This window comes from Caloenas nicobarica, chromosome 1 (genome assembly GCF_036013445.1).
Source record: "Caloenas nicobarica isolate bCalNic1 chromosome 1, bCalNic1.hap1, whole genome shotgun sequence".
In the NCBI taxonomy this organism is placed as follows: Eukaryota; Metazoa; Chordata; class Aves; order Columbiformes; family Columbidae; genus Caloenas; species Caloenas nicobarica.
In genome coordinates this window covers 170,626,248-170,651,840 of record NC_088245.1, presented here as the reverse complement: position 1 = coordinate 170,651,840, position 25,593 = coordinate 170,626,248, and the positions used below count along the sequence as shown (strand labels likewise).

General features: G+C 35.8%; 1 protein-coding gene across 16 annotated transcripts in view; it reads right to left on the bottom strand.

The window, feature by feature from the left end:
* MYCBP2 (MYC binding protein 2) overlaps nt 1–25,593 on the bottom strand; it is a 196,207-nt gene that overhangs the window by 48,290 nt on the left and 122,324 nt on the right. For 12 of the 16 annotated variants that reach the window (XM_065653542.1, XM_065653560.1, XM_065653596.1 and 9 more), the window contains 10 exons: nt 24,350–24,562; nt 22,481–22,536; nt 21,933–22,048; nt 19,582–19,679; nt 14,745–14,861; nt 13,952–14,092; nt 8,234–8,308; nt 6,659–6,883; nt 5,597–5,729; nt 3,275–3,400 (listed from right to left, as the gene is read on the bottom strand). In XM_065653542.1, coding sequence (XP_065509614.1) covers nt 3,275–3,400; nt 5,597–5,729; nt 6,659–6,883; nt 8,234–8,308; nt 13,952–14,092; nt 14,745–14,861; nt 19,582–19,679; nt 21,933–22,048; nt 22,481–22,536; nt 24,350–24,562 — 1,300 coding nt within the window. The remainder of the gene's footprint in view (nt 1–3,274; nt 3,401–5,596; nt 5,730–6,658; nt 6,884–8,233; nt 8,309–13,951; nt 14,093–14,744; nt 14,862–19,581; nt 19,680–21,932; nt 22,049–22,480; nt 22,537–24,349; nt 24,563–25,593) is intronic. The other 4 variants (XM_065653588.1, XM_065653649.1, XM_065653632.1 and 1 more) reach the window with 3 other exon arrangements.

Here is a 25,593-nt window from a genome sequence, read left to right as displayed (position 1 = left end):
TAAATGATGATAACAGAGAAAGCTCATAAATCTTATTTAGCCACAAACAACTCTGGTTGTGGCTAAAGGTAAAGATCTCACCCCGTACATGGCAATAATATTACTGAAAAGTACAAGCAGGGTTCTTAAGGATCATGGATAATTTACTGCAATTATTTAAAACATTTCAAAACAGAGATTCATATTTGCCTTGCTAAAAAATGAAGAGCAGCCATAGAAAAAACCAGAAATCCCTAGCATTTACAATAATAGAAACATGCAACAGAACATGCAGAAAAAGATTAGAAAAAATGATGAGAAGGGAGAGATAACATGGATTTAGGCTTTGGCAAGTATATTTCTGTGCCAAGGCTTTGATAAATATTTGCTTGTTTTTGCAAATATTTTTAAAAGTATTCTGCCATGCTGTTTTTCAAGATCAGATTTAAGATAATTTTTAAAAAATAAGTACCACTTAGGAACTGAAACTGGTTTTCTGAAGAACTACACATGTTTGTGTGAGGCAAATAAAGGCCTCCAAAAATTAGCTTGTTACAAACAGTTTTAATTTTTGAATGCCCATTCTCCAAAAACTATGTGAGCATTAGAAATACATGAAGCCTACAGAGTAAAAAAGCAGAGTTTATCGCACCATGTTATAACTTGAAGTATACTTAGTAATATGAGCTGGGAGACACCAGCAGTTTGAGAACATCTCCAATTTGGACCATCACCAAGCAAATCCTAACAGCATCACTTTTTTCTGCAAATTCATATCATTCGGACAGCATTCTAGAAATCCTAATAGAAAAATTAGCAGCTAATACAGACTTTTAACTCACTGATTTTACAACATTTTTAGGCAATGACCAAATGTCATTTCATGGAGAGAAAGACTGGTAGGTGTATTGAATCCTGTATTGCCTAAGAACTCCAAAATTAAATTTTGTGCTTATTTTCTTGATATTCTGGTTTCAAAAATACCAGAAAATAGCTAGAAAGTCTTTCTAAATAATCATCCACAGCTATTAATAAAACAATTTTATTCCACTGTTTGGGAAATAGTATACCTAAAAAAATATTGGAATCAGCAGTTGGGCAGCAATCATTCCTACCTGAATAACCCAGAAGTGATTGACGTTTGACAAAGCACTATTATTCTTAAATACAAACGCCTATTTCCTAAAATGTGCAATTATTTTAAAGGGAAGAACACCTAAGAAGAGGTTGAAAGTCATCTGCCCACAATAATTAACTATGGAGATGGGTAAGGCCATTCATGAGGAATAATAAAGATTTGCCTGCAATGTAGAAGGGCTGGAATAGGGATCACATAGCTAAATCAAACTGAACGATTGTGGGAGTTATGTCTTCTGCCTCAGAGGTTATACCGTAAACACAAACTTATTAAACAAGGATCTTTACATTTTACCAGGAGTTTGAAATGCTCATAGATGGTGACTGAATTTTCATGGAAACTAGTACACCCCTACAGAAGTTCTCTTAACAAACAAGCACCTCCAAAAGATCTGCCTCATTCAGAAATTCCCCAACAGATCGTGCTTGTGCCTTCAGTTTTTTATTTTCCACAAAATTCGAAGCTTCTTGGGCCTCAGAATGCAAAAAGACTGTATATAAAGCAATTATATAGCTGAAGAATTCTATTTCTGGGAAAGTAATTATGATTATTTTTTCAATGTAGTTGCCAACAAATTTCCACTCTTGGGCAATTCAGAAGGAATTACAGGACATGGAATGAATAGTCATCTTGCTGAGTCGCTCACTTGCACTAAACATCACAGCTTGAGGGTATGTCAAGAGAATAATGCACATAAAATGATATGGAATTCAATGTCAGGAGTAGCTTCCAAATTTTCTGTAACTGTTGTATCCCAAATAAACACCTTAGAAACTGTTTAAGATAGGATATAGTAAAAAGAATCACAGTGTCTTCAGAAACTAGAGTGCCTGTTAATGTAGCATATTCATCTCCAAGTATCTTTGGACAACATAGGAAAAAAATTATTTTCCTAATATGCTTCTGCAGAAAAATAATAGATGATACTGCTGCACTATTACACAGTTGACATTGAGAGCCAAGCTGTAATACTGCCTCACACGTTGAATGTCTCAAACACTTCTACTTTTGTGATGCGGCCATTACTTCGAAATGAGTATGGCTGAAGTGGGAAAAGCAGTTCCGTATAAAGCGCTATAAAACAAAAGGGAAAAAAGAAAAGGAAAACACTGACTTTTCCAGCCTTTGTTCAAAAAAAAGAGTTTCCTGTAACAAGGCATGGACAACTATTAACTGCTTCTTTACTCAGTAAAACACTGTGAAATACTATAAAACTATTCCATATTATGAAAATAACAGACTGGAACATTTAAGAATAATTTTTTCCTCATCCTTTCCCCTTTAAAACAAGTCTTAAATCAAGTTATTCTATTTAGGAGACCGCTAAGAATATATGCTGGTGTTAAAAACACATAGCACACCTTACGCCCATGTTCACAGTGACACGGACAGAGTACAGCGATGCAAGAGCAGAATAACTAAACTCTGTGTTTCAAATAATTTTTCGCAATAACATCTGCCTCAGCAAAAGTCACTTCGATATTATTCAGTCTTCTTGATCTAATTAATGAATGAACAGAAGGCACGCAGTTTGAGTTCTTTATGATGGCTTATATATATTCATATCTTGCCAAAAAAATAAACCATGGTTAAAAGAAACAAATATTTTATTGACAGTAAAATTATCAGGGTTTTATTTATTTCCATGCATTTGTAACTGGCATATGTGATTCAACGGTAACTTCAGTTTTACAACTTAAATCTCAAATAGTATCCTTTTACCTCATCACCCTATTAAAGGCACTTAATGTCAAGACAGTGAGAAGTGAGAAATGTTTACAAATGTTTCTCATAATTTTAAAGCCCCTGCTTTCTAAATCAAATAATTTTCATATCTTGTTTTACAAGTATCTGTTTTTCATTTCTGCATTATGCATTACAGTTTTTTTGCCTACCACTATAGAACACCTCAACTATAATTTAAAAATTTTTGATAATCCTTTTTATATGGAGTACTCAGACTGAAAGTGAAGCAGAGAAAAAAGTAGTTACAAAATTTACTACACGTTTTGTAAAACACCTTGCAATTCATCGTACTACTGCTTACGCCTTTTGAAGAACATCAGATAGTGCCTAAAAGAGTAGGAAATGAGTAACAAAAGCATAAGCAAAGTTAAGAAAAACATCATTATTTAAAATGTGAGTGTAAAAACATACCTTTGTTATTTCCAAGGCCGTAATCAAACCCTTGTCCATTACTACAGCTTGTTCCCTTACTGAAAGCTTGTATTGAAAAAGGACTTGGGGGAGGAGTCTGAACATTTTGATCTAGAAGGACTTGCTCTGTAAAAAAACACATCACTTCAGAATTAGACCTTCTTAGCAACCGATTTACATTGGAAAGATGAGTCGCAAGACAAAGGAACAACATTTTTTTTCCACAGATAGCACTCTACCACTCAATTCTCTTCAGAAAGAGAAGCATACCTCTCTTCTTTAGAGCTCTAAAAGTAAAAAGACAGAAGGAAGACTTAATAGTACACCAACTGTTCTATGTTTGACTGAGTTGTTGCCGGCTTTGCCATCATCTGCCACTTAGGAACAGACCTGACACTTTGTTTCTCAGTAACATCACGGCATTCACTGTTTATTCTTTGGACAGCAACTGTTAAATTCATTTGACAATGCAGAGTGACAAACACATAGCAAATAAACTTTTAGTCTTGGCTATCCCCTTTAATAGCTCATGGGACACAAGACATTTTTTCCCCCTGACAGATTCATTAATCAACCGAAACCAGTCTGGTGTCTTGGAGAATATCCACAACTAAACAGCCAAGATAAATGAGAGACAGAATCCACTTGACTGTTTAGAATCTAAACTTTAGATTTAGATAGACATTACCGACTTCATGTGGTCAGAAATAGCATTCCAAGCGATGATCTATAAGAAATAATTCACATGAAATCTTCCAAATGCAGGTTAAAAGCTCAGGTAGGCAACTTGAACAACTTTTTGTTTGTAACTACTAAAATTAATGTTGATTCAATTAAAAAAAAAAAATCACAACTTCTCTAAGAACCATTTATAGAAAATTGCATTTCAGGTCAAAACTGCATTTTGGAGTATAAACTTTTACACAACGCACTCAAACAATAATAAGAAATATAATAAAAATAATTATCAGGGAGCAGGTTGGAAATGGCAACTCTGTTTAAAAAATAAAAGATCTGTAATTTTCTCAATTAGAAGCAACTCTAGATCTTGCTGTAGTGTTTTGGATACCTGCCTACAGACTTGGGCATTCAGTATGACTTGTCTCTGACAGAAAAGCTACTTCTTTCTGAGAATTTCACTATCATTTTATTAAACAAAGAAAATACAAAAGCAACCTGAAAGATTGTATTATTTGTGGATAAAAATATAGACAGTTGCAAATCTAGTTGGAGCTCCTCCAAATCCTAATTATTTCCCTCTAGCAAAAGCATTGAAGCTGATGACAAAGAGTATGCATAATCCATTTCATGGCAAATAAAAGGAATTAGTTTAAATACTTTTCTAGATGTGGCTTAAGTGCATTAGTTTTACTTGGTGCTGAGATGGACTAGGGTCATTGAATACATTGAAATATCTCAGTAATTACACTGATAACTACTTGAATGGCTTTAGCTAGATGCACAAGAGAGCTCTATCTTCACCCTACTTGTAAAATTACAGACTTATCTAGAAAATAATAAAACCAGGCATGTCGAGGCATAGGAGAACTCCTTCAGGTGAGCTGAGACTATCTGTTAAAGAAATAACAGTTTCAGAATACCTCTAGGTAGGCATATGAAGCATTCAGGGTAAAAATAAAGATATTTTAGATCAGTCGTGACAGCCTGTTTGGAAAGAGATCAACAGAAAGGATGACTGACAGTGTGGTGGAAGCAATCAAAAGCTTTGTGTTCTAACATTTTGTTTATGTTTTCGTCTATGATTTCTAGGTCTCACCCAATCTGAACATGAATTATCAGGACAGAAATTCTGCAGTTCAAGAGAATGCAATCATAGTTTGCTAACTAGGGTAATTAACTAACTTGATGTTAATTTTAAATACAGTGTTAAAAAACATGTTAACAGGCTTTTATCAGGATGCTCTGTGACAGAACTAACAAACTTAACAAAATCAAAAGGGACATAAATAACTCATTCTGCTTGGCTTTTCAGAGAGACACAAAATAGACCGAAGAAAGCTAAGAAAAATGCACAACTCCTTATGTAAAAATGAACCCCACAGCTAAAAGAAGACCAGTTAAAATTATGAAACTGATAGAGAAGAAAACATGGGGAAATATTTTAACTGTTCTTTTAAAAAACATTTAAAGAATGTTTATAAACAACTTTGAAGTCCAACTGCATAAAGTAACTCAAACGAAAAAGTGTAAATTAATGTTATACCTGTTTAAAACTCAGTTGCTTCTTTATTTATTTGTCTTGTTTAGATTGCTTATGTTTTTCTAAGTTAATTTAAAAACCAAAACAAAACAACCACTTGCCATCTTCGTGTCGCAGGTACTGGTTTCCACCTCTGTCTCTAGCTAATGACCACGCCTCGCCTTCATCACTTTCACAGAACTCTACCATGCTGTTCTTATCCATCTGCACCCATGTACCTTCTGAATTAGTCACCTGATGCACACACATAAGAAAGCACAATATATTGACTTTTCAGATGATTCAGTAGCTTGCTTCAGCAACTCATTATAGTATCTGAAAAATACACTCATTTTAAAACACACTCATTTCAATCTTTGTATTGCAAAGCAAATGTTAAAAAAAAAGTTTCTTAAATTAAGGCCACAGGCTGAGGCAGATTGAAGGACCAAATCTATTTATGGCACATTCATGGTTAGGAGTATTTCTAAAATATTAGACCTGTTTAAGTTCAGAAGAAGCAAAACACCAACACCACAACTTTAGAACATCCAAACAAGCCTAAATAAAAACTTGAAGGAGGTATTCACAGAAATATGCCTTTCTATTGGTGGCTGCAACAGTAGAATTATAATACCAAGTTATATATGAAAAGTTTGTACAAGTACTAATTTTGTTCCTGACAATATATTTAGGAAATAGCATGACACACTTCATCCTTAAGCCCTTCTTAACCATAAAATACCACAGCTGGACAACTGGGAACAGTAACAACAGTTCAGCAACTGAACAAATGAATACAATCAATACAGAGAAAGAGAATAATTTGTTAATTCGTTGGGTCCTAGAAAAACATTTTTTCAATGAAACAAAATTCTTTCAAAGAATATGACAAAAAAGTAAAACAAGAATCATCATTTTATAAGGAATACTGTAACAGAAATGTATAAGCAAGCATAGGTAACTGCAGTACAATTTTAACATTATTTCAATCAATGCACACATCTAAAAGGCAAAAGACACAATTGCATTAGTATTTATAACATAAACCAAGTTCAAAGGTTAGTGTTTATCACGAGGGTTGGAAAAGCAAACCTGTACAGGGGCAGATTCTTTTGTTGAGTTTATTACTGTTATATACCGGTATCTATGAAGACATGAACTGAAGCTACAAGGATTCGTACCTCGCCCACTGCCTTGACTTTGTTTCCCAGAACTAACATTCCAATTGGGATACCTCTAAGGTTTGGGCAGCTTCTGATGTTGTGACCTGATGGGCCAGTCTTCACTACCTTGTACACTCCAGGTCCACCTCGAAGGAACGGGACATCTTGTTCTTGCATCACTGCTTCCTGTGGGCAGTGTGAATTTAGGTCTTTGAAAAAATCATCAGTATTAGACCTAGATTCCTGAGAAATTTAAGAAAAAGGCAAAACAGAACAGAATAAAACCTATTAATAATACCTTTGAACTCTTTAGATAAGAAATACTTATTTCAAGGCTATAATAGCTACATTTCAGAGCTAAAAGAGATACTAGTTACATTGGTAATTTTAGCATGCAAGAATAAACAACTAACTACTAGTAAATAGCACTGTAACTCTTGAAACAGAAGTAGTATAAACAGAAACCATTTATGTAAAAGGGATATCTCATATCTACAACTAGAGACATTATTTACTCTAACCACTGTCACTAAACTTTGTTTCATACTGACATTTATCAGGATACACACTCATTCCTCCTGCTGAATTTGTGAAAAAGCCTGGGGCTATGTAAAAGGGAATTTGAATATTATCTCTTTCCAAATGATGTGTTTCTTTTTCCATTTCACATTTAGAATATGTTGTTAGTTTAGAGTAGGGGTAAAATTATGACAAAGAGTAACAGCAACACCATAGATTCTTAAACGCACATATAAATATTAGTGCATATTTATTACTTTCATTATGACAATAAGAACGGCCTGCAAATTTATTTCACCTGGTTCCAGTTACAGATGAAATATATACCCAAATCTGAAATGAGAAAACACTTTTTGAGTTTCCTACCAAGAAAAATTGGTAGTTACTAAAAGACAAATATTAGTATAGATTTTTCAGCCAGCCATAGCTTAATAAAAAGGCTATTGTACAGAAAATATGAGGGCGAGAAATAACGCAGTGCACATTTATATCAGAAAAAAGCAAGTGAGAAGGAGGAGTGAGCTTTATTAGGCTTATAATGCAAGTCACAGGTGCTTTTAAAAGACGACCTGAAAGTTAAGAACTAAGTAATGCCCTGTGGGATGAAGCCTGTTCCTATAATTTTATATTTTTTTTAAAAAAAGATCAAGAATAGGCTGAGTATTAATTAAATATTTGTGGCTTTACCCACAAAACTATCATCTTATTAGATGCTGCAACTTACTGTGTACCCTCTAGTAACAGAAAAAAAAATTACGAGTACATTCTTCATCAAAAAGAGAATAAAAGCCTTTGTTATATTACTAGGCCACATCTCTGAAATTCTAATTTGGTTCGTTAAAAAGAAGAGTGCTATTTATGAGTTAATGAAAATGTAATAATCTGCTCTGTTTGGTTTTCTTTTTTTTTTCCTCTCTTCCTAAAGAAAGAGACACAGATACAGCATTGTATGCAAATCTGTAAAAATAATTCAAAGTAAAACAGACGCTAAAGAATATTTAATGTGAAGTTGAGTCATAAGTTACGATCTGAAAACATGAGATACAGTGTGACTGTTCCTGTCATTTAACTCACCTTAGGGGGTAAAGCTTTGGAAGTCCATGAAAAAAAGTCCAAATCCCTTACTCCTTGGCTAGCATTAAAGACATTCTGAGCAACAAAGTTTAAAAAAAAAAAAAAGACATATCAACAAGGAAATGGGAACAAAGAAACATTGGAGGAAGAAGCTCAAAGTACTATAATGCAAACTTTCTCCACAAGTAAATTGACTGGTAGAATGTTTTACAAAATGGGAAAGTTTTGTTTTCCTGACCAAGCCACCTGAGTGCATTGCTCACCATGGCAAATCGTCCATTAAACAAAAACAGTTTAGTATGTCAAAAGCTCAAAATGGATGTAGTGTGTCATGCCATTTACTGAAATTTAGAGCCAGACATTTCTTATAAAGCTTGAGACTTCCTGCAGAGAAAAATCCCACTTTTCTGTTACAATGAAACAGTAGTTGGTCCCACCACAAACCACAGTTTTATAGCAAGGGAGTCTGCTGTTCTGAAAGATAATTTCAGTTATTGCAGGAAAACTGCACATGGACTTTTAGTCACCCAGTCAGAACTGAAAAGACAGAGAAGGGCTAAGCTCACTATTGCTGAAAGCAATTCACTTGCACGGAATGATTTCACCAGCTTGCACAGCAAAATCGCACCCTTCGCCAGAGCCAAAAATTTCAAAGTGCTGTAAGGAGGAGTGCTAAGATTTCATCAGTTTTATAAAATATACAATGCATTTCTAGTTTATTATGAATCATCATAAAGCAAATAGAGCTGCCAGAGAGAGTTCACTAATTTTATAAGCAATTGCCTGTGCTCCAGAAATGAGTGCTGCTGTTCTGTGTATTTGTTCCTCCCACAAAACAGCTAAAATAACATTTTTAAACACTGCAAAACATGAAAAAACACCATCTTTTCTCCATTAACTGGTTTCTACTCATTTTAAAGAAATTTTTACTGTTCCTGTCAAATGAAAGAAATTAATAGTACATAGATAGTAGCATTAATAATCAGTATTTATGACAGAAACCCTTTGGCAAAGCCACCATTTTATCTATATGAACAGAGGTATCAAAATCTTATTTCCTATCCCCATCCTGATAGGGGAACGAAATGAACCCCCTGGACAGCAGTCATATTAAAATGTAACAGTAGTTAAAGAAAAGAGAATGGATCTCTTTAAGCAGGAACAAGCATATAACGCCCTTGGCATGACTCCTCTGTATTCCTTGAAAAAACATTAACGTGTTAAAAGTAAGTAAATCCAAGCTTTATCTCATGATAGAAGTAAATAACCTAGATATACACTGTTTGCACGACTACTGCTTACATCAAGCTGCAGCAATACAAACAATTTGCAATTTTGACAAAAAACAGGGAAATTGTCAAACACCAGCATTTCTTTAGAATTTAGTACCTCTACCCAAAATTATAAGAGGTACCAATGCACTAGTGATATATGTTTTGGGGCCCTGAGGAAGGTGAGGAGGATGTTAGGTAGGCACACTGGCAGAGTAAAGGCTTTACAATTCAACATAAAGCTACGACAACTATAAAAAGCCTACATTTGCTTAATAAGAGTGTACCTCATTGGCATCCAATGTAGTTAAACAGACTAATTATATGACTTTGCAGCGTATCTCATATTTTGTGATGGACATCTATTGTACAGAGAAACATACACTATCCATACCTAAAATATTTAAGTGTATCTCAAAGATTATTTTTGTATCTTATAAAGCCGTATGTATAAAACATGCAAGAGAAACCAATAGCAGTGAAGTGGGACCACACTGGCTTAGCAACACCGAGAAGACCAAACTAGAAGCTCTCCTTTGTCCTGGGAGCTTCGGAGCTTCCTGGCTGTTAGCACACTGTATGCCAGTTTAGATGAATAGATCAGATGTGTAGCACTGCCCTAAGAACCTCATCTACACATCTTTTAAACACCTCCAAGGATGGTGACTCCACCACTTCCCTGGGCAGCGTGTTCAATGTCTGACAACCCTTTCCATGAAGAATTTTTTCCTAATATCCAATCTAAACCTCTCCTGGTGCAACTTGAGGTTACTTCCTCTTGTCCTATCACTTGCTGCTTGGCAGAAGAGACCAACACCCTCCACGCTACAACCTCCTTTCAGGTAGTTGTAGACAGCAATAAGGTCTCCTCTCAGCCTCCTTTTCTCCAGGCTAAACAGCCCCAGCTCCCTCAGCTGCTCTTCATGTCACAAGACAGAAGGAAAAGTAACAACCAGAGAAGGAAGCGGAATATCCAAAATCATAATCTATTAAGACTTATACTCTTCTCCAAAATCACCATCTATTAAATTGACAGTCCCATGATCATATTACCTACAATGGATCGGATGCTCAATTTCAGATCAATGGCTACGTAGCAGCTCCTCGTGAATAGATTTGACTATACAGCTTTTCTTAAGATGATAAATGACCACAGCTCAAACAAATAGTTTGGCAACTACAATGGATCTCTGCTTTCCTATGAACATTTCTCTTCAAATATAATAGCTTTGATCAAAATATACAGAAACAGCATTTTAGGAGATCTAAGATACTCAATATTTGCTGGATCTTAAAATATATGGTAATGTCTACAAAGAAACATAATATGTAAATACAATATATACGCAAGGAAGACATGAGGCTGAAATTAACACTGCTGAAATATTCTAATTTTTCTTTGTTCACTGTTCTATTAATACAAACAGAAAATTCAAGCTTTCTTTAAAAAAATATCCCCAAAGTATATTTTACAAAATGTATCGAGAGATTTTATTTACTTAAGGGATAATTAGAAAAAGCTTGTATGTTTAAATGTGACATGGTTATGTAATCAGAGATGCCAAGTCTGCACACTCATGAGTTGAATAAAAATTTAGTCAAATAAAAGTAATGTGACATTCATTTGAACAGGGAATACGACTCATTCAGCCACTTGGTTTTTCATTTGTAAGAGACTTCCAGTCTGCTCCCTTCTTCTGAAACCAATACTGGTAGAATAGCTTTGGATTCCAAAAATCTTGTATATAAACAGATTATTTTACTATATTCTGCTCACTGTGTCATTCAGTTATCCAAATCAATACAAAAGGATGAGCAGATGTGGAGTATTCCACAATTTAATCTACAGAACCTTTGGTATTTATTACTTAATGGAACATCTTTTGCCACATGAGTCATTCACCTCTAGAGGACTGCAGTGATCAAATCTGACAACTTACAAATACAATTCTTGGACAATTCAGATTAAAGAGAGACATATTTGTGAATATTCTCAACTTCCTTATCACCTTAAAAGAGATTTTATTTCAAAACTTTCTATCAAGAAAGCAGTATCACTTTATGTCATCAGGCTTTAGCAGGAAAAAAAATTAAGATGAGCTACAAAATTCAGGAGCTTAAAAAAGTTTATCAAATTTCATAAAGTTGTGTGATGTATAACACTAAAATAGCATGCAGTGAAGACCAAGGCATTCAAAAGTAAGCCACTGAACCTTGACTTTTGTTTTGTGGCCTTTAAGAAAGAAAATGTTAGTGAACATTTTTTTCCTTTTTCCTCTTATTATTATGAATCAAACGAACAAATCTTAATGCTTAAATATGGTCAGAATGAAATTAAATATTTTCAGGACATGCTAAGTCCTTTCAAAAATTTGAAAATACAAGAGAGAGACAAAAACCTTCAACTTGAAACTCGCTCAAAAAGACTTCTCTTATTATACAGAGCTATATAGTTATAATAGTTGCTTTTGTAAGACTTTTGCTATGTTGGCCACTGGCTGCTTACTAATTTGAAGGTAAGAAAGCATGTGACTTCTACCTTGTGTCATTAAAGACGTAATGTAACTGGTTAGTTAAAAGAAAACTAGGCATATCTACCAGCTCCTAATAGTCTAAAGGGGATCAAAACTAATTCACAGCACCGTTTAAGAAAAAAAATTGATAATATTTTATCTGAACTTCACAGAAGTATGATAATTAGACGTCGTTTTTCACATTTCATTGTACCTGACCTATTTATTCAAATTTGAACTATCAAGATTATATTATCAAGACTGAGTGTTTAGTTATTTATGATAGCCGTTTCCTTTCAGGTTTTTCCCAGGGAGCAGAGTGTATGTTACTCTCTAGAACTAAATGTGTACTAGAGCCATTTGAGATAAGCCAACCAGTAAGTTCTTGATGTACATGACTGCTGATATCAAAACTGTTCCCCTTTCAGCAAGCAAAAAAGTATTAAAAACAGTTAAACTAAGAAACAAAACAAAAATCTAACAGAATATAATATCCATCCAGACTTACACTATTTCCTGAAGTTAACTACTTAGTCAAGGTGAATTTACTATTATCATGGGTGAACATGTAAAATTCAACCGCTGCATACAAGTATTGTCTTGTGAAAATATAATACAGTCATTTTCTACTGAGTATCAATTTCTAAGGCAAAAAATACAAGCAAGATTTTAAGCAAATCTTTTTTCCACGTTTTCATATATTCTACAACAAAATAGATAAATATGCCTGTCGTCACAGTGTTTGAGTGACCGATGGCTGAGGACAGAAATGATTTGCTTCCCAAATGCAATATTGAAGTAATTCCAAAAATAAGAATTTTACTAAAAGAAATCACCAAATAGAATTATGTCAACAAATAATTTGCAGACAAGAAGATGAACAGGAAGGAGATTTGGTCACATCATATAATGCTGTTTGTCAGAACAGGGAATTTCTGAACTGCCAGATGTGGCTCCTACCAAACAACCCAGTTTTACTGTAACTGGGAATATCTCAGTTCTTTTATGAGTGGAAAAATAAACAAGATGACATTGCTGGCTGCAGGTGTTTAATTTGGCCAAATATTTCTGAGCTGTCTCCAACTGCAGCAACGGGTCACTCATGTCAGAAGACAATCCAATCTAAATAGCTGTTTCTGCAATCAGATCTGGTTCTCACATTTTGCCCTGAAGAAATCAAGGTACTGTCTACGCTGACAAATGTAGAAAAACAGACGAGCCAGAAAGGCCTGCATTTTCATAACATTTTTGAGAAACACTGGTTTGACTAATATATTTTTTTCTGTCCTTTTCTTAAAATAAACAAAACTAAAACCCAAACTGTATCTTGTTTCCAGAAAAAATATAACATTTCAATTGTACTGATGGTGATCACCATTAAACTTATCCAGATAAATCACGCTTACTCTTATTACAAATTCCTTTTTTTACTCAGTCTTGATGCTCTGGGATTCTTTGATTAGCAAACAAATAGATAAGAAGGATTCAGGTGTAAAACTCAAAAAATATACACAAAACCCAACAGAGCCTGAAGAACTTTGAGTTTTTAAAAATCCTTCCATTACATTGATTCACTGCAGGGTGCAAGCCTCTTCTGAAATCACAGCATCAGTGGATCATTTTACGGACAATGACATTTTGCATCAGAAACACCTGGTGCAGACAACAATCTTATATAATTATATTTTTGTTATAGCAGTCCTTGAACTTTTGTTTCTTTTCTAGGAGCAGAGGCTTCAACATAAAAAGCCTCGCACCTTTCTACACTCCACCCTCATTACACAATAGCCCTCAAAAATGCAAACACATAAGACAGTATTTAGTAATTACAATATTGTTTACCTCAGTACTCATTTGCAGCCTTAATTAAAGAAAGTCTTGTAATGAGGATAGAGTGTACTTTTGGATATTTTTCAAAGGCACCTTTTACTTACGTCAACAGGTACCAGAAGGCTCTTGCCAAGATGTTGGTTAAAAGAGAGACACCAGGCTTCTGTGTAACCATTCATGTTAGGAACATACTTCTTTATTGTCTCATCATTCAGCCTCAGCCAAACACCATCATCATTATGGATCTATGGGAAACAAGCAACAAAAACGAGCCGTGCCCTCCTGTAACTGTTGCGTAGCTAGTAAGGATTAACAGTCGTCAAACAGACAATAGTAGCAAGGAAGTCATGATCTTCACTACACTGACAGAATGTAAGAAGAGGCAAAGAGGAATATCGACAAAATCAGAATTTCAAAGCAATGGGAGGCATATCTTTTTAGAGGGCAAAGTGCAAAGATAAATTTAAATCAGATCATGCAATAGTAAGAGTAGCTTTGAGAGAAAAGACAAAAGCAAGCCAAGCCTTCATAAATTCCCCACTTGCCATTTTCCACTGCTGATATAACTTAGTAAATTGCATCTGAATTTTTGTGTAGAGTTGAAATAGTAAGTCATGAACAGCTAAATCCTCAGAGAGATTATTGTGAGATTAACTCTAGGAATTTCATTTCCTCATTATCAGTCTTAAAAAGTTTGTTACACAGGTTTTCAAGTAAGTAGATTAAAAGGAAATGACAGCTTGGAAAGCTAAGTTAGTAAACATTTAGATTTTTGCTACTTAAACTCTTATGTTCTTAAGCTGTGTATGTCAACACCTAAACATGAAAAAAACATTATTTGCATGAATTAACTTTACATCTTAGCCCAATTTTCAACAGAAATGTCTAATTAATTACCTCGTCAATGAAAGTGATGGATCCATTGACTTTCACTATGCCTATTTGCTCACTTTGAAGGGAAGGGTGGCTACGAATACGAAGCCCTGCACTGTCCTTGGCCACAAATTTGCGAACCTAAGAGAAGCAAAGGAAGACAGTAAAGTAAGGAAGAAAAAAATTGGAACAGAGCTCTCAAAGAGTAAAAAGAAATAGGTTTAACAGATTCTGAAATGCTAGTGACGAGATGGCAGTCTCAGAGTTACAGTTTGTTGCTAGTTTCCCACGGCTGCTGTGTATAATTCCACTTTTTTACTATAACCAATAAAATATTAAGGTTCAAAAAAGTGCATTGATTCAGTCTTGGAAACATTTCTGTTATACCACACAATATTCAGTAGAAACTTCTGATTCTTTTAACTGCAACCCGCCTCCCTCCCCATTTTGTTCATTCTTGCAAGTTTCAAGGGTTTTGCCTTTTCAAAATCAGTATTTCCAGTAACTAATGAACCTGGGATTACCAGTTCTCATTTGTGCTACCATACCATTCTGTTTAGTCAGCTTTTTGCCCAAAATTTGGATATTTTCTTTAACTAAAGAATTTAAATAGCCATTTAAAAATAGAAAAAGAACAGTTCTACTCTTTATTTTATTTTTTCAACTAGCTATTTCAATAGTTTCTCCCTTTTTCACAGAAAGGTTAGATCAGATGCTCCTTGTTACTAGTTTAATTCACTACAACCCCCAAGATCTCACAGTTTTTCCTCACTATCATTTTTTTCACTGTTCAAACACATTATCAGGCACCTGTCCCATAGAGAACAAACTTAAGCCATCCATTTGGTTTCTGATTTTAAGAAGTGCATATATTCTATGCATGCAGTATAAAAATATTTTTCTTGGAAGGATATTTTCAAACTCCACACATAACACTGAAAAAAGTACCAAGTGAAGTATGGACTTAACATAAAGCACAGAACGATATGGAAAGAATAAACTCAAGAGAAAGTAATGAAAGGTGACAGCAAAATGCATGAATTATTTTTTTCCTAAAGAAATTATTCATTTTAAGAAATAGTATTTATTTTAAGGCGATTAAAAAGGGCAAACAACCAAAAAAATCACCACAGAACCATGTAAAGAATTTCAAATGCAACTTACTCCAAAATGTGCAAGGTTTTGCTTACTAGCAATCCTGTTACTCCTAGGATTTAGATTTCCCTCAACAGGCAAAACTAAGACTTCCAAGGTCCTTGTAAATATATAAGGCTGAATGACTGCTGACAGCATTCTCAACATAGACAAGCCTATAAACAAAGCCTTGTGAATTAGGGATCCCTGCACCATAACCCTCAAATGTCACTTCAGATCAGTTTGCTAGAACTTAGATTAACAACTCGAATTTACAGGAGGAAGAACTCACACTCAAGCTGTGGATACACACAGGCCTGGAAAAAGCATTCTTCCCCTTAGCAGCAGCTAAGTAGTTAATAGAAAACTTGAAGCTGTAACTACAAACTGTTTAGGGATCAGATCCACTGACAGACAATACACTAAAAAACAGATGAAAAATTATCTTATGCTCATTTCTGACCATCATAAAAAGCTTAATTGTCTGAGTTTTCTTTCTGATACAGCACCTCTTTGCTTGGAATATTTCTCGACGGCACAATGATTCAGTAACTGCCCTGTAACACCCCCAGAGTCAGTTCTTCCATGGAGCATACACAAACTGGACCCCGACTAGAAGTGACTAATGCAGAAAGGCACAGCAATTAATAATAATAAAAATCACAGAGTGGTTAGGGTTGGAAGGGAACTCTGGAGATCACCTAGTCCAACCCACCTGCTAAAGCAGGTTTACCCAGAGCAGATCGCACAGGAATGTGTCCAGGCGGGTTCTGAATGTTTCCAGAGAAGGAGACTCTACAACCTCTCTGGGCAGCCTGTTCCAGGGCTCTGGCACCTTCAAAGTAAAGAAGTTTCTCCTTATGTCTAGATGGAGCCTCCTGTGCTTCAGTCTGTGCCCATTGCCCCTCATCCTATTGTTGGGCACCATGGAAAAGAGTCTGGTCCCATCCTCTTGACACCCACCCTTGAGATATTTATAAACATTGATAAGATCTCCTCTCAGTCTTCTCTTCTCCAGGCTGAACAGATCCAGCTCTCTCAGTCTCTGCTCATAAGAAAGGTGCTCCAGATCCCTAATCATCTTTCTAGCTCTCCGCTGGACTCCCTCAAGTAGTTCCTTGTCCTTCTTAAACTGGCAAGCCCAGGACCAGGCACAGTACTCCAGATGCAGCCTCACCAGCCTGTGTAACTCCCTTACAGTGCACAGCAGTTCTCAAGAGCTTTGCTGCTGTGCCTTCTTATTTGGTGAATCTGAAAACAGGTACACCTCTCAGCACAGAAAAGTGCATTGTATAGGATAAAGCAACCTTAACAAGAGAGTTAACAAATTAGGGGATGCAAAAAACCACCCCCTGTCCAGAGCTCTTGGGTTTGGTGTCTTTTTTTGTTTGTTTGGTTTGTTGGTTTTTTTGCAATTGCTACTAGCTACTTGTTCAGTCACATGAGGACAGTAGAAGCAGTCAAAACATGTTAGTGACCAGCCATGCTAGAACCAGTCTTCCCCCTTCCAATGCAGCTAAATTAGGATTGCTTTCTTCTAGTTGGTTCCAACTACCTTCGAATTACACTACCTAGCTTGAAAGACAATGTTTCCCTCAATAGGATGTGGAATAGTATTTCCTGCACATTAATCCAAGTTTCACAGCCAATGAGGGTGAATACAGATCACTATCGATAATCTCCTTTATCAACTTGGATGGATGGGAAAATCAGATTTTCATCTGATTTCAAATAACAGAGAACAAAAAAATACAAAAAATCAATGTATAGTATCCGATACAAATATCATAATATAGTATCCATTTTCACCTTGTGATTCAAGTAAGGTTTGACTACAAAATTGTGATGTTCCACTGTCTCAATGAAAATACTTTGGTGTTTCTACTTGAGAACAGATCACCACTGAGAATGCACTGTTAGCATCCTTTGGCTATAACTATCTGAAATTCAGGGCTGCCAAAGAAGAGGAAGAAGTGCTTAGAGCTCAACTAACCCCTTTTTCTCAGCTAGACACGATTTGATGTATTGGACTGTCTCTGACCAATACGTGTCTAATGGGCATTCTTGGCTTCAGCAGCACTGAGCACGGTGCAATAATTACCTTTCTGTATTATTTATAATACTGCTGTTCATACACAAAGAATTACTCTAAACTGGCTTGTTATGGGATTTCTTATGGCACAGAAGAAAGACGACTAAAAAAAAGGATCTATCATGAAAGGTCTAGTTTATTTTTGCAACAGGCTCTACAGGAAAACGGCTCCTTTTTCACAGAGACTACGCTTGGAACGAGAAGCAAGACACGCAAGCGGAACAACACAGGGAGATGATTAAACACTAGCTAATGCCTCAGAACACCAGTGGCCTAACTTTTGCCAAGTATTTTTAGCTGTCATGAAGACTGTTACGTGATAAAACATAGCAATTATGCATTAACCAGTCGCCTCAGTTCCCATTGTAATAACTGAAAAGAAAGACAGCACATCCATCCAGCGATTTATCTCAATTTAGACGGGTTGTGCCTCTCACTTTGGTGAAGGCAAACAAAACATATGATGATCAGCTTGGACAGAGATATCATTAAGTTCTGCAAGATCAATCTTGTCTGCTAGGATCTGGGAGTTTTAACTAAGATAATGAAGTAACCGGGAAGTCCTTCCTTCCAAAAGAAGGGAGAAAGCCTACAGGTATTATTTTGGGGAGGGGGAAAAAAAAAAAAGGCAATGAAGGATAAAAGATTCTGTGGAAACTAAAGGTAAATTTATTATTATTATTTTGAGGTGTGGATGTAAGGGAAAAGAACCTTGTTAGTGGAAGAAGCAGACACTGGATGCATTTACAGACTGGGGAACCATACAACAAAGTTACTGTCTTGAGATTATTCAGAAAGTTGGAAAACAAATCAGGATGCGCTACATAGGTAATAAGTCGGAAAACACCTGATCCATTTTGTAATCATGTATTTCTTAGCTGCCTTTGCAGTTGTAATAAGTGAGGGAAGCATAACATCCTTGTGTTATTTCAGGATTCCACATCTTTTAATATAGGTTTATTCCACAAAAAAAAAAGGTTCAGTGCCTTGCTTAATATCCCTTCCTGCTCATCTATGAGGAACTGGAAGACAGTTCCCTCATCTGGGCATTTTCCTTACAGCACTGTCACACTCTTTCAGCTTTCCTCCATTATTTGTGTCTACTTTAGTCCTTCAGGATAGAATGATAAGGTGAAATGGGGAAATCAAAATCTTCAGAAAGGATTTTTAAAATGATTTTTAAAATAAAATAATGATATTCTAAGAAAGGAAGATATCTCTAAAGAAATGAATTTTGGATTTTTTATTGACTGAACATCCTCATCATAAAACAAATGAAATCTTTGTAAAGCCCTTTGTACAAATGGTTTCATAGTACAGTATCAAAGAAAAAGAACTAATAAGAGTGCAGAATGCAGTCTGTGGCTTTCATAAGGGTTCCACAACATTTGTGTGACAAGCCAAGACTAAGGCAGCTCCTGTAAAGTGTCTAACAGTTTTGTTAGTGACAGAAAGAAAAAGGAGTTAGTATCTTTCATTTTATCCAGTATATTGATTTCATTCAGCACCTTAAAGCATTTTGAAAATATCCCTAAGTCCCACACCACTATAACATGATAAAGTATGTATTAAACAACAACAAAATCCCACCCAAATATATATATAAAAAATTATTTTTTCTCCAGTTCTCCAAACCTTGTTTGGCTGAGGTTCTGCTTTTGGTTTAATAAGTTGAGTTCCAGGAGGTATCATTCCCTTTGGAGGATCTTTTACTTTCACTTCCAGTCCAGCATCTATAAACAAACAAAGACTAAGCTTAAAAAAACATATAAGGGGATATATCAGTCAAAAAGCAACTACAGTTTCTTTGCTACAACTCAAAGCAGGCAAAATAACCATTTGCCCAGCTGTCTGCCATAAATAACATTTGCAGTTGCTTCATGGTGCAAATTTCTACTTTCTCAACATTTGTATCTTCTTATACATTACAGTTAGACTTGATGATCTTAAAAGGCCTTTTACAACCTAAATGATTCTACGATTCTATATGTGGAAATTTTCAGACACATAATTTCATGTTGTTATCAGATCATACCTTGTGTTTAGAGCACTATTATGTAATTTTGTGTCCTAGTAGTGTCTGTAGGGGTACATTTCCAGGAATGGTGAATACAGAAGGGGTTAATGTTTGAGGGGTGCAAGTAAAAGCTCCCAGAGAGGAAACAGCCTATGCATGCTGTACTGCTGCAGATGCTAATTGCAAGATGTTGAGAAATAGGTAAGAACCTTAAAAGTAAAATTACACAACCAGAACAAGCCTATAATGTAAACAGCATCTTTCATTACCAAGACTATTATAAAAACAGAAGGTACTGGAAAATATCTCACCACAGTAACATTCTCTGTGAAGAAAGATACATGTAAAGAAACAATTCAAACTTAAGTAATAGATGGATATAACTTTGAGTAATAATCTTAAAAGAAATCGTCTCAAAAAACACTGTTAAAGCCAAACTAGAAGTTAATGGCCTCAGCAGATCTTTTCAGCTTTTTTGTTTCATTTTACAGAGTGACCCTTTGAAGAGTAACAACTTGAAAAGAAGCAGCCAGACCTAGCAATAAAACTGTTGGTTTCGGTAACTTTCTTTTAAACAAGCGTGGAAATAACAGAAGGAATCTAGAAGTATCAAGAACATAAAAGGTTTGAAACAGAGAAGAAACTAAGTGCTATCAGTACTTACGCAGTTAAAAGCTTAGAGAATTATGGGTCAAGCATGGGTACACAAAAGCTTGAGAGGGGACAGTAAGATATTATGATTGAATCAGAACAGGAGTTACACTGAAGAAAAATGGCATAGGTAAGTATAGAGTATACTCACATCTGTTTAATAACCAAGGTTAACAACTGTATTCTGGGATTTCTAAAAGTTAACCCTACACAATGAATGAGGATGGTAGAATCCATGTAAAAATATAACAGCAGTTGTATTTGAACTACAATGTAAAGTTTGTCTCCAGGGATGGCAGACTGGAAAAAATATAAATTGAGCGAACTGCCACCTCCTATGAAGGAAAATCTTACTGTTTGAGGAACAAAGACAAACATTAATAACAATCTTTCACAAATCTTCTGCAGGTAACACACAAAACTGAGTAACCCATTCCAATCCCACGTGAATGATGTGTATTTTTATTTATGAGTGCCATCTGATTTATTTACAAAAGGTGCTGTTCAGTACTGGGAAAGAGGAATGGCTGGTGCTGGTGACCTCACTTCAACCCTCCTACGAGATCTGGGGTTAACAGCAACACCTTCAGAACCTCCACTACCATCTCCACCATACCGCCAGTAAGACTAACAAGAGACTATTTGAGACAGAGACTCTTTTTCAGAGGGGGATCTTTCCACTGTGTGCTATATCATCTCATAGTATAGCCCCTAGGACCAGCAAGACAACGAAAAGATTTTCAACAAGGAAGAAACTCAAAGCTTTTAAAAATTAGTCCAAATAATTGAGACTTGGGGTAGAGTCTCACTTTAAGACCACACTTTCTCAGTTTTTCACAGAAGACATTATTTACATCTGCACAGTCAGGAACAAAATAAAAACCACACTGAAGAACATAAGAAAAGGAGAAGTTCTCCTTTTCTTATGTTCTTCAGTGTGGTTTTTATTTTGTGTGTGTGCTGCTGCTTTTTTTTTTCCTTCCATCCTCCTTTAACTATATCTCTCTCTCTCAGCTGAAATGACAGATTTTTCTTCCAATGTTGAGAATAGATAATCAGATACTCTATTAATCTGGTAGTCTGACCACATTAAATACATGCTTTGCCACATATTTCTCTATTCCCATGAGAGAATAGCTGTTGTCGTTTTTTCTTTTGAGAAAGAGGGAATTAGATAGAAGGCTTCTGAACTAAAACTTGGGTAACATGTTTTGCTATTAACTTTAATAATAAATCTTATGAGCACCAAGACATATTTAGCAGTATACAAAGTGGATACAATATAGATTTCTGCTTAAAAATAGTGAAAATTACCTACCTATTTCAATTCCATCTATAGTAACGTGAATGGTATAGAGACCAACAGCTCCAGGAGTCCAGTTTGCACAGTATGTACCATCATTATTGACTCTGATCAACATATTTTCACTGGGCCTAGGCATAAAGAAAACAATGGAAATCATTAAACACTTATTGTCTTCTTGAAAATAATCTGTAATACTTAGTTTGGAACTTTTATTTTATTTTTTTTTCGGTCAGATTATCTAAATATAATTTTTCTCTGTTCAGTGTATTAAAAGCATATTTATTATGAATTCATAGCCCCCAGTGATACATTTATTTATAGCAAATGATGAAAGAAGACGTTCAGAGAGTAGGTAGTACAGATAAAGAATCAGTATTAGAACAAATAAGAACAAAGAATTTTAAATGGAATCTCTAAACTTAAAAAAAAAAAATTATAATACATGATTCTTGTAGTGTTTCTACCCTTAAGATTACCTGGTGGTCAAGGCTGTGAGTCTAAGCAAAGTGACAGGACATGGTAATTCCAGTCCCTGTTAATAAGTAATTTTTAACGTTTACCTCTTTGGTGTTGGTGAAGCAAAGCGTAGCTCTTCAAAAGAATAATTTTCATATGCCTATAAACAGATTAAATTCAAACAAACAAAAATCAAGAGTTATCAGATACTACAGTCACAAATAAAAAAAGCAGAGTATTTTCTCAAAGAATGCATTAGTCTGACTTTACTTTCACCAGAGGCATTGATCAGGGAACCAGAAACCAATTCCAAGACACAGAATGAGAAACACAGACACATATACATACATGAAAAAAGTGTCTTCACTTTCTCTTTAAATTGCCATTATTTAGATAATAAAGAGAGCTATTGCTAACAAAAATCTTTGTTTGCAGTCAAGTCTTTGAATCTCTTCTAATTTAGCTTGTATAAAAAGCCTCTGAATACTGGTATTTCATTGCAGACCATGTGAGGATAGGAAAGTAAATATGTTGCAGGTCAAAACACAGTTTTGGGTATCAGTCCCCCAAACATGTCATAATTAATTGTCATGAAGTGAGCAGCTGGACTTTCTAATCATATTTGGACGTTTCTATCAAGTACTGATACAACATGCTCCACCATCAGTCACTCCAGAATATCTAATGCCTTGCAAGGTGTGCCACCATTAACAGTTGTGTAAGCAGAGTTGATACCTATTACTTGAAAAGAAGCAGCAGGTACCTGTGGACAACGGTTGTCAGAAATCTCATCTGGGTTCCAGCTTTGAATAAATAATGTACTCCCTCCCGCCCCGGCACCAGTCACTGGTAAAATTACCAAGCAGCATCAAGCCAAGAGGTCATCTTTGCAGTACCCCCAAAAAATCCAAAAACAAACAAAAAAACCCCAGACAACAAAACCCAACTAAAACGAGCAAAGAAAACCAAAAACCAAACCACAAACCAACCAAAAAAACCCAACAACAAACAAGCCAATCATACTCATCTCCTTGATATACATTCCCTGGTTGTAAATATCTTTTCAGATATGTGATTTAACATTTTTTTTAAAACCATCTCTTGTACACCATATTGATTTCATGGTTCTATCATTGACCCATTAAGACACCATTTAGTAGCCAGCTTCACTATTTACACACAGCTACTGTAGCACTATCCTCCGCAGAAGATAACCCTATACCCTCTAAAAGATGTTAGTTTGATAATTTTTTCTGTCTAGAAGATACTAGTGTCCTGATTTTCCAGGTCCGTAAATCCTTACTGATTATACTAAGTGTTGTCCCTCTCTATCTCCTGATCAATCACGTCTTATTAAGTTGTCCAACTGCTAGTTATAGACGTTACATCTCTTAACTGAGTCAATATGCTACAGATATGTAAATTTGTTGCAGGTGCTAAAAGATACTCAAATCAATACTAACTGTTCAGTTCTGGGAAAGTCTCTTAAGTTGATCCATTTGACAATGGCTAATTTCAAAAGATGATGCTCAATATTTACGCATTGATACTAAATCATTTTATGACCTCTTCACTATTCTGAGCTCTGATTTTTTTCTTATGTTCATCAGTTATAGTTTTTAATAGAGATTCTCTGCAACACTCCAACCCTATATGGATACATAGATTTGATTCCTTTCCCCCGTTTCAAGAGCTGTTTTCATTTCTCCTCAGACTAGTTTGTTAACCAGTGTAATCAAAATGAAGACAACTTTTATTTTTAAACTCTAATCCAGTTCATAACTGCTTTACAGTTCAGGTAATCGCTCCTTCTGATGTACCTAGTTTTCTGCTGAACTTGAATATAATCAAAGTAATTTGTAAGTAACTCATTTTTAGCTTGTGATCATACTGAAATACACTTTTTTCCTTCTCCTTTGCACACTTTGAATGCTGAGTTTCACAGTTATATTGCTAAAATGATAGTAATTTACCTTCATCATTGTAATAGCAATATATCGAGCTTCTTTTACTATCATTGGCTCGTAGGATGAATCAAGCTTGGGTGAAGGAAGTCCTCCAAAAGTCATATCACCGCTAGGGGAAGCAGCTGTTGCGGGACTCCCAGGTATCCGTTGCACTTTTTTTACTTGTTCTTGTTGCAAAGATGTTTTTTTCTGAGAAACAGGAATAGCTTTGACTTCTACCTGCAATAAGACATGGAATACAAAAGATGATTTAAGGAGAAAACACACACATATCATTTTAGAACTGATAAGGTACAGTGACAAAGAGCTTCAAGTATCACGATCAGAGAGTGGTTGCGGTTGGAAGGGACCTCTGGAGATCATCTAGTCCAACCCACCTGCTAAAGCAGTTTCACCCAGAGCAGATCGCACAGGAATGTGTCCAGGCGGGTTTTGAATGTCTCCAGAGAAGGAGACTCTACAACCTCTCTGGGCAGCCTGTTCCAGGGCTCTGGTACCCTCAAAGAAGTTTCTCCTCGTGTTTAGATGGAACCTCCTGTGCTTCAGTCTGCGCCTGTTGCCCCTCATCCTGTTGATGGGCACCACTGAAGAGAGTCTGGTCCCATCCTCCTGACACCCACACTTGAGATATTTATAAGCATTGATAAGATCCCCTCTCAGCCTTCTCTTCTCCAGGCTGAACAGACCCAGCTCTCTCAGCCTTTCCTCATACGAGTACTGACTACAAATCCAGCTGTGTCAAAAACTCACATGTCCACATTTAACACTTTGCAAAGCCAAGCACAGCATCTCTGAAAAATGTAAATGTAGAGGACAGGAGCACTCAAGTGCCTTGGCACACAATCAGAAGGGCCAGCGTCAGTTCCGGAAGTCCCAGAGCAATCCCTGGGAAGCAGACTGTAGTCCAGTATGACTGGCTAAGGTTTTCAACAACAGAAAATGCCACAAAGTAGAGAAGAGAGCCTTACAAATGAGTGCACAGGTTTCAGAGTGAGTCATCAGGGCCTGCTAGATCTGGATCAGCGGTGGCCAGGCTGGATCTCGGCTGGCTCTGCTACCCTACTGTATCAGTACCGTGCAAGTCAGCTGTACTTAGTTTTGTGAGGAAGAACATAACATCTGGAAAATAAGTTTACTCACTACTCATCTTAAAACTGCAGTAAAGTGCATTGAATTGCTGCAGATTTCAAGTGCTGTTTTAATTTACTGGAAGCTATATCAGCACATTGCACACTGAGTCCAACAAAATG